The sequence below is a fragment of the Coregonus clupeaformis genome, chromosome 28 (assembly GCF_020615455.1).
Source record: "Coregonus clupeaformis isolate EN_2021a chromosome 28, ASM2061545v1, whole genome shotgun sequence".
In the NCBI taxonomy this organism is placed as follows: Eukaryota; Metazoa; Chordata; class Actinopteri; order Salmoniformes; family Salmonidae; genus Coregonus; species Coregonus clupeaformis.
This window is the reverse complement of record NC_059219.1, coordinates 10,271,657-10,285,045: the sequence shown is the minus strand read 5'-3', so window position 1 is coordinate 10,285,045 and position 13,389 is coordinate 10,271,657. Positions and strand designations below refer to the sequence as shown.

At 43.7% G+C, this 13,389-nt stretch overlaps 2 protein-coding genes across 8 annotated transcripts in view; both read left to right on the top strand.

Moving 5' to 3' along the window:
- Positions 1 to 11,555, top strand: part of LOC121542779 (PHD finger protein 20-like protein 1) — a 28,213-nt gene extending 16,658 nt beyond the window's left edge. For 5 of the 7 annotated variants that reach the window (XM_045208558.1, XM_045208554.1, XM_045208556.1 and 2 more), the window contains 9 exons: positions 220 to 360; positions 4,150 to 4,223; positions 4,401 to 4,511; positions 5,367 to 5,466; positions 5,834 to 6,029; positions 6,285 to 6,458; positions 6,646 to 6,838; positions 7,502 to 7,712; positions 9,593 to 11,555. In XM_045208558.1, coding sequence (XP_045064493.1) covers positions 220 to 360; positions 4,150 to 4,223; positions 4,401 to 4,511; positions 5,367 to 5,466; positions 5,834 to 6,029; positions 6,285 to 6,458; positions 6,646 to 6,838; positions 7,502 to 7,712; positions 9,593 to 9,735 — 1,343 coding nt within the window. In that variant the 3' untranslated portion in view covers positions 9,736 to 11,555. The remainder of the gene's footprint in view (positions 1 to 219; positions 361 to 4,149; positions 4,224 to 4,400; positions 4,512 to 5,366; positions 5,467 to 5,833; positions 6,030 to 6,284; positions 6,459 to 6,645; positions 6,839 to 7,501; positions 7,713 to 9,592) is intronic. The other 2 variants (XM_045208555.1, XM_041852319.2) reach the window with 2 other exon arrangements.
- Positions 11,556 to 12,142: 587 nt separating this feature from the next.
- Positions 12,143 to 13,389, top strand: part of LOC121543792 (thyroglobulin-like) — a 70,172-nt gene continuing 68,925 nt past the window's right edge. The window contains exon 1 of the mRNA XM_045208315.1: positions 12,143 to 12,209. Coding sequence (XP_045064250.1) covers positions 12,143 to 12,209 — 67 coding nt within the window. The remainder of the gene's footprint in view (positions 12,210 to 13,389) is intronic.

Sequence of the window (13,389 nt, the reverse complement as noted above, 5' to 3'; positions counted from 1 at the left end):
GTTGTCATTGAATGACCAGTCCATGTTATAGCTTATTGTAAACATAGATCCAAGATAAGATGAGACAAAATATAGTGCTTTATCAATCCTCAAAGGGGGGATTTGATTGCACCAGCCAACACACACAACACCAGTAATTATATAGGAAAGGATACACAGGCATTAGAAGTAGCACATCAATGCATCATAAAAATGAATTCTGTGTGTTCTCCCCTGCAGGTTATTCGGACTACGATGACATGTCCCTGTCCTTCCTGGAGCGGTCTACGTCGTCTACTCTCCCCCCCCCCTCCTCCTCCTCCTCCTCCAGGCACTGCCTGTACCCCCGAGCCATCCTCTCTGTCGACCTCACCGGAGAGAGTGAGTGGGAAATATATACATACATACATTACCAGTCAAAAGTTTGGACACACCTACTCATTCCAGGGTTTTCCTTTTATTTTTTACTATTTTCTACATTGTAGAATAATAGTGAAGACATCAAAACTATGAAATAACACCATATGGAATCATGTAGTAACCAAAAAAGTGTTAAACAAATCAAAATATATTTCATAATTTGAGATTCTTCAAAGTAGCCACCCTTTGCCTTGATGACAGCTTTGCACACTCTGCTAGTGTATGTGTATCAACCAAGCACATGTCATCTTTACGTTAATGTGCTGTTCATATTGTTGAACTCGCATATAGGCACAATGTCTGGGAGGTCAGATTGTTGTCATTGTTCTTTATTACAGCATTACTCTGAATCAGACATGTTGACCCTACAGAACGGTTGTTTTCTGAGGAGGGACTTTTGTGTCATATTCTTAAAGAAGTGTACACATTGCTAAAGAATATTGTTGTAGAGTATTGAAATAGGATGGTATCCTATCTGCGCACTTGTGGGTTTTTTGAGACGGAATTCATTTTTTCTAGGTTGACATTTGTGAGGGAGTATTTACTAGTTATCGAACTATCGGTTTTAGTTTTAAGATTCTGTCAGTTGTTCTGCTCGAACTGAATCATGGGGACCCTCAAGGAGTTCCATAACACAGTCCCACTCTTAACCGTCACCCATAACTTTCCACCTGAAATGAAGAGCTGTGTGCATACATGAATGTACGCTTTCATCATAATGTTGTACATGAAATCAAACAGGAGTCATTTTGCTTCGCATCATGTCTATTGAAGTGTTTACATATGAATTCAGGACAGCCTGTGGGATGTTCCCCTCACATAGGGAACAGCAGACATCCACTGAAGGTGCTGTGGTTATTGTGATCGTCGTAGATCCAGTAGCCGGAGAAGAGACTCATTTGGACCATGTCCCCTTTCTCCAACTCTAGAATCGCTGCACCTTTTCATTCCACTGACCGGACCACATAACAGACTGGCCATTCTTATACAACAGAACAGACAACCCCTTGGAGGTTTTGTTGTCCATGGCAGTGAATCTGATGAAGTAGACATTTACATTTTAGTCATTTAGCAGACGCTCTTATCCAGAGCGACTTACAGGAGCAATTAGGGTTAAATGCCTTGCTCAAGGGCACATAGATAGATTTTTCACCTAGTCGACTCGAGGATTAGAACCAGCGACCTTTCGGTTACTGGCACAACGCTCTTAACCACTAAGCTACCTGCCACCCCTCTCACTGGTGCTGTGAAGATACCTGCCTCGAGGTGCTGTGAAGATACCTGCCTCGAGGTGCTGTGAAGATACCTGCCTCAAGAGGTGCTGTGAAGATACCTGCCTCAGAGGTGCTGTGAAGATACCTGCCTCAAGAGGTGCTGTGAAGATACCTGCCTCAGAGGTGCTGTGAAGATACCTGCCTCAGAGGTGCTGTGAAGATACCTGCCTCAGAGGTGCTGTGAAGATACCTGCCTCAGAGGTGCTGTGAAGATACCTGCCTCAAGAGGTGCTGTGAAGATACCTGCCTTAAGAGGTGCTGTGAAGATACCTGCCTCAAGAGGTGCTGTGAAGATACCTGCCTCAAGAGGTGCTGTGAAGATATCTGTATCAGAGGAAAGGCAGGGAGACATCAGCACTGTTCAAGTCTCAGACACTGGAGCAGCGTGTTAGTGATGTTGTTCTACAGTACCTTTAGCCGGACCCTTGTGGACGTGTGTCTATACACGTAGATTGGTATGTAAGCAGTACCTGTAACTGAGCAGTAGGCTGGTCTCTCTGTGAAGCCAAAAGGTTTTAGAGCAATATTGAGGAATGTTGAGAAAGATACAGGAACTAGTGAGACCATATTACATGGTAACAGATGACGTGATGCTGAGAGTCTGTTTATTGTGCTGTATCTGCGTTCACGGTCTTCAGGTCTTCCACCGCTGTCTCGCCAACAGTCACTCTGGTCCACATGACAGCTGCTTGGACTGGAATTATAGTAAAAAATGATCAGATATCAACATTTATATAGAAGACCCAATATAAAATAAGTAATTTAGTACAGTAATTTAGTACCGCCATACTTCACCTGCATTCTGTCTTCGGTTCCTCCACCTGGTCCTCTCTGTCTCTTGTCTGTTGTCCATGTACCTCAGCTCCAGATATCCATGTACCTCAGCTCCAGATTGTACCTCCGCTCCAGATATCCATGTACCTCAGCTCCAGATATCCATGTACCTCAGCTCCAGATGTCCATGTACCTCAGCTCTAGATGTCCATGTACCTCAGCTCTAGATGTCCATGTACCTCAGCTCTAGATTTCAATGTACCTCAGCTCTAGATGTCCATGTACCTCAGCTCTAGATGTCCATGTACCTCAGCTCCAGATGTCCATGTACCTCAGCTCCAGATGTCCATGTACCTCAGCTCCAGATGTCCATGTACCTCAGCTCCAGATGTCCATGTACCTCAGCTCCAGATGTCCATGTACCTCAGCTCCAGATGTCCATGTACCTCAGCTCCAGATGTCCATGTACCTCAGCTCCAGATGTCCATGTACCTCAGCTCCAGATGTCCATGTACCTCAGCTCCAGATGTCCATGTACCTCAGCTCTACTCTCTGTTCCACTACCTTGTCTCTCAGTGCTCTCAGCTCAGTCCAGATGTCAATCAATCAATCAATCAATCAAATGTATTTATGAAGCCCTTTTTACATCAGCAGATGTCACAAAGTGCTATACAGAAACCCAGCCTAAAACCCCAAACAGCAAGCAATGCAGATGTAGAAGCATGGTCAGTTTGGTTTGTTTCCGAAGCTTCGGTACAAGTGAATCGTCACTTTCCCTGCTCTGTGCCTCATCTTTTTGACCATGTTGATTGAGGTTCTCTCTGACCCCTTCAGTCTCTCTCTAAGTCCAACCCCCAGCAGGACTAGCAGAGCCACAGCACCCTTCATGCTGGACTTAATAACTCCTCAGAATGAATATATTTCACCGTGGGGTAACCAACAACACTTAGGGCGGCAGGTAGCTTAGTGGTTAAGAGCGTTGTGCCAGTAACCGAAAGGTCGCTGGTTCTAATCCCCGAGCCGACTAGGTGAAAAATCTGTCGGTGCCCTTGAGCTAGGCACTTAACCCTAATTGCTCATGTAAGTCGCTCTGGATAAGAGCGTCTGCTAAATGACTAAAATGTAAATGAAGAAAAATAGCTAAGGACTGTTATCTAACAGTTTCAACTGGGTCAAATTTGGGGTTAACCTGTTGTCTTGTTTTCTGAGGTTCTGACAGGCGTTTACGCCCATCTAGCCTTTATTTATTTAGCCTTTCAGTATTGGAATATACTGGTATATTACTCTGTGGTGATCACACTTGGTATTTAGATACCTTAGAAAGCTGTCAACTAAGCACACTAGGTGATGCTTCTTAAAATTAAATGTCGTCAAAATACTATAAGAATGTGAGCAGTGTGTTTACACTTTTTATTCTCTCTCTCTCTCCCTCCTCTCTCTCTCTCTCTCTCTCTCTCTCTCTCTCTCTTTCCCTTCTCTCTCTATCTCTCTCTCTCTCTCTCTCTCTCTCTCTTCTCTCTCTCTCTCTCTCTCTCTCTCTCTCTCTCTCTCTCTCTCTCTCTCTCTCTCTCTCTCTCTCTCTCTCTCTCTCTCTCTCTCTCTCTCTCTCTCTCTCTCTCTCTCCCCTCCCTCTCTCTCTCTCGCTCTCTCTCTCTCTCTCTCCCTCCCTCTCTCCCTCTCTCCCCCCTCTCTCCCTCTCCAGACCTGTCAGACATAGACTTCCTAGAGGACTCGACCACAGAGAGCCTGCTGTTTAGTGGAGATGAGTACAACCAGGTAGGGTTGTCACGATACTACCATCATTTGTTAATGGCAACAAAGAAAACACGAAGCAGACTGAACTCCATGGCCCTTTAAGAACCAACTCTATGTAAAAGATAGTGTGCTATAGCTTAGGAAATGTATACATGTGACAACATGACTAAGGGGGTTTGTTTTGAACCCTCCAACCAGGACTTTGACTCTCTGAACATGGAGGACTTCCAGGAGGAGGATGAGGACGGTACCCAGGAGATCGTCCGCTGTATCTGTGAGATGGACGAGGAGAACGGATTCATGATTCAGGTACTGACTGGCTGACTGGTGACTGACTGACTAATGACTGGCTGGCTGGCTGGCTGACTGGCTGGCTGGCTGGCTGACTGACTGACTGGCTGGCTGGCTGACTGACTGGCTGACTGGCTGGCTGACTGACTGGCTGGCTGGCTGGCTGGCTGGCTGGCTGACTGACTGACTGGCTGGCTGGCTGACTGACTGGTGACTGACTGGCTGGCTGACTGGCTGACTGACTGGAGCCCTCAGACTATTGTTCTGGCTGAGGTAGGGTTGGAGAATTCCAGTCCCTTGTGGTGTGAATTCAACATCAGGGACACCTGAAGTCTATATTAAATGAATCACTGTTTATTACAAGGTTACAACAAGTACATGTCTGCCACAAGCTCCCCCAGGGTGGTCCCTTCAGTCCTCTTATATACTGCTTCTCAAAAAAGCTACATAGGCCTGGTTCATAGGGTTGCTTCCTGCAGGTGACTTCCAGAACATATTCTGGGTGTTGGTCTGAGGAGGTGGTCACAGTCACCTACAGGAACCAGGATAGAGCAGAGAAGATGCATACTGTGTACAATTCAAGGCTATCTCTTCAGACTATAAAATGTTCCCTTACACCCTCTCCCCAAATTCCCAGGTTTTCCAGAAATCCTGTTTAGAAGATTCCTGAAATCAGGGCTTAATACGTCAGAAATCTAGAATCCTCCGACCGGGATTTCTGTAAAAACTGGGAATTTGGGGGAGAGCAGACATAGTAATGGGGCCTAAACATGTCTGTGTTATCATGTGTTTAAACATGGTTCAGACCTGGGTTCAGATAGGATTTGTTTCCCCCCTAAACACACACACATTCAGTCTCTCTCTCTGTTTCAGTGTGAGGAGTGTATGTGCTGGCAGCACAGTGTGTGCATGGGTCTTCTGGAGGACAGCATCCCAGATCAGTACATATGTTACATCTGCAGAGACCCTCCAGGTAACACCCTGTAACTTCATACCCTACACTCCCCTAATTACTGATCTAGGATCAGATTACTCTACTCCCCAACCTAAACCATTAGGGGGATGAAAAATAATCTCACCCCTGTTGTCAGTGGTTAGAGGCAATTTTTAGCCTGGTTCCCAATTCGTGTGTGCTCTTGCCAACTCCATTGCGGTCATTGTCAAGCCAAACATGACAATGAGTGACAAGGAGTTGGCGTGATAGCGCAGACAGACTGGCACTCAGGCTAGGCAGCTTCTACCTATCCTATACAATTTACAAACAAGATATTCATACATTATCATTATCATCAACATGTTGGTTGTCTTCCTGACGTATCTTGTTTGTTTTTGTTGTTTAGGTCAAAGGTGGAGTGCCAAATATCTCCATGACAAAGACTGGTTGAACAAGGGTCACATGTATGGCCTGTCCTTCCTCTCTGAGAACTACTCTCAGCAGAACTCTAAGAAGACCGTCTCCACCCATCAGCTGTTAGCAGACGTGTTCAGTGTTAACAACATACTACACGGACTACAGCTCAAGATGGACATACTACAGTAGGTTACCTTTCAACACGAAGGGGAACATTTTCATCACACAAAATAGTGCAGATCTGTGCAAAGAAAACTGTACACATGTTTAATCTTCAGTACACATGTTTTTTTTCTTTTCTTCAAAGATGTGAGTTTAAAGGGGGCCCCATAGGCCTCTGGTCAAAAGTAGTGCACTATAAAGGAAACAGGATGCCATTTGAAACGCAGCCATGGTCATTTGGAGTTAAAATTTACCATTCTTTCCTTGTCCACCTATAGGAACAAACACAATCCCAATTTGCACTTCTGGGCTCGGTCGTGGGTGAACTCTGACGAGGACCAGCCCATGGGCGGTCTCCCTGACTGCATTCACTTCACAGATCACCTTGACGACAACTCTCTGGACAACCAGAACTCCTCCAAGCCAGACACGTACATCACCAGCGAACACAGGTACACGTTCAGCTGTCTGTGTAATACGGTGTTTTTAGTAGTGATGGGCACTGACATGCAATCTTAACAATATCCATATCGTATAGAATTATTGATATTGTTGCCCGTCACTAGTTTACAGTGTGTTCATAGATGTATGTGATTAATCATTGTCTAGTCTTTGTAATCACTCTTCTCTGCTCTACAGCTACCAGAAACCCCCCAGCCCCGGACAGCTAGAGCACCGGCCCGCTGCAGACCGGCCCGCTGCAGACCGGCCTGCTGCAGACCCCCACAACTCCAACAGCCAGGAGGGAGGAGGGGTGGGGGCGGAGCTGGTGGTGGCTAATGCTAACCCCGCCTCCCACTCCATCCAGTTCAAGGAAGAGGAGGTAAGAAAGGTGTTGATCTTAATTGCCTCTTGTTTTTTAAATTTTATTTTACCTTTATTTAACTAGGCAAGTCAGTTAAGAACAAATTCTTATTTACAAGGACGGCCTACACCGGCCAAACCCGGACGACGCTGGGCCAATTGTTTGCTTTTAAGAAGACCACTTTATTCATCAGTTATACACCAGGTCCAACTGCAATGTGACTTCTGCTTTATCCCAACCCCTCCGAAAGACACACATACAGGTTGGAGAGCTTGGAGCAGGGGGGCTGCTTTATCCCAACAACCCCTCATAAATACAATACATATACTACATGGAGAGCTTGGAGCAGGGGGGCTGCTTTATCCCAACAACCCCTCATAAATACAATACATATACTACATGGGGGCTGCCACACGGCGCTGTGGAGCAGTTGTTTTGCGGTGTTAAGTGCGCCACGGCAGGCCATGGTATCTAGGATTTGATTCAAGTAACCCTCCGGTTGCCAGCTCACTTCCGGACAGATTTCTCCTGTCAGACCCGGGATTCGAACTGGCAACCCTCCGGTTGCTGTCTCGCCTCTCTAACTACTAGGCTACCGGCATTCATTTACATTTTTTTTACTGTAAAATGTGTTGCGATCAATTTTGATTCGATTTTGATGGTTGAGTTAATGCTGTGTGCTGTCAACAGAAGACGACTGCCCTGGCTTTGCCTGGCTGCCTGGATGAGAGGGGTTCAGACTCAGTGCTGGCTGTGCCTGGCTGCCTGGATGAGAGGGCTCCAGACTCAGTGGAACATGCCAGGAACTGTCTCCAGTGGCAGATGAACCTCCTCACTCACATAGAAGATGTTCAGAACCAGGTGGCAGGCAGGATGGACCTCATAGAGAAGGAGCTTGATGGTAAATGGGGTGGCCTCGGTGGTCTAGAGAAGGAGCTTGGTGGTAAATGGGGTGGTCTAGAGAAGGAGCTTTTGGTAAATGGGGTGGTCTGGGTGGTCTAGAGAAGGAGCTTGATGGTAAATGGGGTGGTCTGTCCTATCCTATAAATACTGTCCTATCCAATAAACTAATACACTGTCCTATCAATTAACTAATAATACACTGTCCTAGCCAATAAACGAATAATACACTGTCCTAGCCAATAAACTAATAATACACTGTCCTATCCAATAAACTAATAATAATATGCCATTTAGCAGACGCTTTTATCCAAAGCGACTTACAGTCATGCGTGCATACATTTTTGTGTATGGGTGGTCCCGGGGATCGAACCCACTACCTTGGCGTTACAAGCGCCGTGCTCTACCAGCTGAGCTACAGAGGACCACTAATAATACACTGTCCTATCAATTAACTAATAATACACTGTCCTAGCCAATAAACTAATAATACACTGTCCTATCAATTAACTAATAATACACTGTCCTATCCTATAAATGAATAATACACTGTCCTATCCTATAAACTAATAATACACTGTCCTATCCTATAAACTAATAATACACTGTCCTATCAATTAACTAATAATACACTGTCCTAGCCAATAAACTAATAATACACTGTCCTATCAATTAACTAATAATACACTGTCCTATCCTATAAACGAATAATACACTGTCCTATCCTATAAACTAATAATATACTGTCCTATCCTATAAACGAATAATACACTGTCCTATCCTATAAACGAATAATACACTGTCCTATCCTATAAACTAATAATACACTATCCTAGCCATTAAACTAATAATACACTGTCCTAGCCAATAAACTAATAATACACTGTCCTAGCCAATAAACTAATACACTGTCCTATCCTATAAACTAATAATACACTGTCCTATCCTATAAACTAATAATACACTGTCCTATCAATTAACTAATAATACACTGTCCTAGCCAATAAACTAATAATACACTGTCCTAGCCAATAAACTAATAATAGACTGTCCTAGCCAATAAACTAATAATACACTGTCCTATCCTATAAACAAATAATACACTGTCCTAGCCAATAAACTAATACACTGTCCTATCCTATAAACTAATAATACACTGTCCTATCCTATAAACTAATAATACACTGTCCTATCAATTAACTAATAATACACTGTCCTAGCCAATAAACTAATAATACACTGTCCTATCAATTAACTAATAATACACTGTCCTATCCTATAAACGAATAATACACTGTCCTATCCTATAAACTAATAATACACTGTCCTATCAATTAACTAATAATACACTGTCCTATCCTATAAACTAATGGTCTATAGGTGTGCCACTAGAGATCCTGGTTCGAATCCAGGCTCTGTCGTAGCCGGCCGCGACCGGGAGACCCATGGGGCGGCGCACAATTGGCCCAGCGTCGTCCAGGGTAGGGGAGGGAATGGCCGGCAGGAATGTAGCTCAGTTGGTAGAGCATGGCATTTGCAACGCCAGGGTTGTGGGTTCGATTCCCACGGGGGGCCAGTATGAAAAATTAAATAAAAAAATAAAATAATGTAAGTCGCTCTGGATAAGAGCGTCTGCTAAATGACTAAAATGTCAAATGTAATAATACACTGATCTATCCTATAAACAAATAATACACTGTCCTATCCAATAAACTAATAATACACTGTCCTATCCAATAAACTAATAATACACTGTCTTATCAATAAACTAATAAAACCAATGGAGTGGGATGGAATGACTCCGTTGTAAATGAAGGAGGAACTAACTCGTTCTTACCTTATTAGATTCTAACTGTCTCTCTCTCTCTCTACGTCCCTCAGTGTTGGAGAGCTGGCTGGATTTCACCGGGGAGTTGGAGCCTCCGGACCCCCTGGCCAGACTGCCTCAGCTCAAACACCGCATCAAGCAGCTCCTCACAGACCTGAGCAAGGTGCAACAGATGAGCACCCTGTGTTCTGTGTGAGTTTGTGTTAGCCCTTACCTAGCCAGAGTCTGGCCTGTGTCTGGTCTCGGTCTGGCCTGAGTCTGGTCTGGGTCTGGCCCGGGTTAGCATGGCAACAACACTAGGCACCTGGTGGCATCACAGCACTGCACATAGGAGAGTCCTATCCAAACCCAGGGTGTACCCACTACCCGCTGACACAGACAGACAGAACCCCCTCCTCGCTCTGTGGAGCCGAAGCACACCATCTGCTGTGGGCCATAAACGGTCAAACTGAGCACACCTTCTCCTCCTAGACTGACTGGAGCAGTGATGCTTCAGTTGGCTCAATACAAGGGGAATGAATGCATAGAGATCAACAGGAAAGAGATGAGTCCAGTGGACTCTTGATATTAGAAAGAAGAGTGTTTTGAGTTGGAGTAACTGAAAATTCTGAGTTGATGAAATGGGACTTCTGGATTAAAGGTACAAGTTGAATACAGTGTTAGCCTGTAGGGCCCAGGACGTTTGTCATTTTAACTAAGACTCCCTGTTATAAAGTTACCACAACGTTTTCAAAAGAGGTATTGTTATTTTCATAACCAGAAGTGAGGTTTGACCACATACATCAATTAGATGATCAAAATGCAATGAGATCACCTCATCATGGGCCCGTCCCAAATAGAACCCTATTCCCTTTATAGTGCACTACTTTTGACTGTAGTGCACTACAGTATGTAGGGAATATAGGATGCCATTTGGGAATTATCCCATCACTCTTTTGCCTCAGTAGGAGCAGAGCTGTAGAAGCCTTGCTTGTGCGATATGAGTTAATGCGAAACTAAGTCACCAAGGTGAACGTTAGATGATATTATAGCAAGCTTTAACCTGCCAGTAATCTGTTCTGTTTGGAAGCGTGGTCTGAAACTTGCTTGAGATGTTTTAAAATGTCAAGTTCCTCCTCAAATTCATCACTAGATTATTTGCTAACATCAGTCATTTAGCTACTGCATTCTGAGTTCATTTCTGAATCTATTGCCACCTTTTACCATCATTAACTAAATGGTGTTTCATTCTCTAATGTGCCAAGTCTAAAAGTATGACCCACCAAGTTTACAATGTTATCATTCTCACTGATTCAACATGGGAGAAGATCATATATATATATATATATTTGACTGGTGTATATAATATACCCATCCACAGACATAAGACTGTGTCTTCAGGATATCTCCATGACAACCACAGAATGGCCTTGATGTCATGGGACACCTGTGGCACATTGTCTCTGAGTCTGTCCCAAATGGCACCCTATTCCCTATGTAGTGCACTACTTTTGACCAGAGCTCTATGGACCCTGTTCAAAAGTAGTGCACTATATGGAATAGGGTGCCATTTGTGACGCGACTTCTGTCTGTGGTGTTCTGAAGCTTTCAGTACGTCCCCAGTAGTGGGTCCCACGTCACATTTAACACGACAAAGTCTTCTGACTAAGTGGACACGTTTGAGTTGTACCACAGTAAGCTAATTGCCAGCTGGATGTAAATGTGTATAAAAAGCAATGTGTTGATTGCTGTTATTGGTCATTTATGTACAGTTTTTTAATAACTGTAAAAATGAGGAAACATCTATAGAAGGCATAAGAGGACAAAATATACTTGAAGAAAAATGCCTATGTTTATTTAGTATTTCTATTAACCTGTATAAAAAGTGTTTTAGAACCAGCCGGTAGGGTATAAAACAAAGTAGATTTTTATTGACATATACCAGCTGTACATTAAGAGTTTATTTAAGACCTGTTCTTTAAGTGATTTACTATCTAGATCTACAATGCCATTAAAAAAGATATTCTGGATATTTAATATCTCGTCTTACCATTATTATTTTAAATGATATATAATATATATATACTGTATATATATATATATATATATATTACCAACTTGGTGTGTGTTATACTCTTACACATTGTTGTTCATTTGTGTTGTGTGTTGCTGAACTTCTCCATGTTTTATGTCATTTGACCTCAGAAACCTGTCATCCGTTGGCTCTTGAAAGAGCATCGTCCTCAAGGTACAAGTCATGTTCACCTGGATCGTATTTATTAGTGTAAACCATATAAAAGGAGGAGTTGGTCCGTTTTCTTCCGTTTGGTTTCTAGGGAAATACATCACAGGTCAAGTCTTGCATGACCAACTCCTCCCTTCTGATGGCCCTCTGAGTCTCAGGCATGGCTGCTCCCACTAGAATGTTCCAGAACTTCCATTGTTCCAAACACACCTGAGTGTTCCATGTTTGGAGAGTGAAGATCACGTGCGTCACACACTCCGTCCTGAGTGCGGTGACCACCTAGGGAGGATGACAATGCAGATAGCACTGATGGTATAAGTCCAGAGCTTTAGTCCCAGTCTCATCACAGTTCAACTGACAGACGGAAGGAGGTGAGAAGATGAGGCTGGTTCAGATCTCTTCCATACTGCTGTGCTGCCTCTGTCTGTCTGAGGGGAAGATTTCAGGTAACACCTTCGGCTCTTTAGTTTATCTTGGGTTTTTGAATATTACAAAGTTATTTTCAGCTGTAATTTAAACCTCTTGCTTATGATGATGCTTTATCTATGATGATGATGGTAGTATTTATTTGTATTTTAAATTCTACCATTATTTGTATTTTGTATATACAGTGAGGGAAAAAAGCATTTGATCCCCTGCTGATTTTGTACGTTTGCCCACTGACAAAGAAATGATCAGTTTTTTAATTTTAATGGTAGGTTTATTTGAACAGTGAGAGACAGAATAACAACAAAAAAATCCAGAAAAACGCATGTCAAAAATTTTATAAATTATTTTGCATTTTAATGAGGGAAATAAGTATTTGACCCCCTCTCAATCAGAAAGATTTCTGGCTCCCAGGTGTCTTTTATACAGGTAACGAGCTGAGATTAGGAGTACACTCTTAAAGGGAGTGCTCCTAATCTCAGCTAGTTACCTGTATAAAAGACACCTGTCCACAGAAGCAACCAATCAATCAGATTCCAAACTCTCCACCATGGCCAAGACCAAAGAGCTCTCCAAGGATGTCAGGGACAGGATTGTAGACCTACACACGGCTGGAATGGGCTACAAGACCATTGCCAAGCAGCTTGGTGAGAAGGTGACAACAGTTGGTGAGATTATTCGCAAATGGAAGAAACACAAAAAACCTGTCAATCTCCCTTGGCCTGGGGCTCCATGCAAGATCTCACCTCGTGGAGTTGCAATGATCATGAGAACGGTGAGGAATCAGCCCAGAACTACACGGGAGGATCTTGTCAATGATCTCAAGGCAGCTGGGACCATAGTCACCAAGAAAACAATTGGTAACACACTACGCCGTGAAGGACTGAAATCCTGCAGCGCCCGCAAGGTCACCCTGCTCAAGAAAGCACATATACAGGCCCGTCTGAAGTTTGCCAATGAACATCTGAATGATTCAGAGGAGAACTGGGTGAAAGTGTTGAGATCAGATGAGACCAAAATTGAGCTTTTTGGCATCATCTCAACTCGCCGTGTTTGGAGGAGGAGGAATGCTGCCTATGACCCCAAGAACACCATCCCCGCCGTCAAACATGGAGGTGGAAACATTATGCTTTGGGGGTGTTTTTCTGCTAAGGGGACAGGACAACTTCACCGCATCAAAGGGACGATGGACGGGGCCAT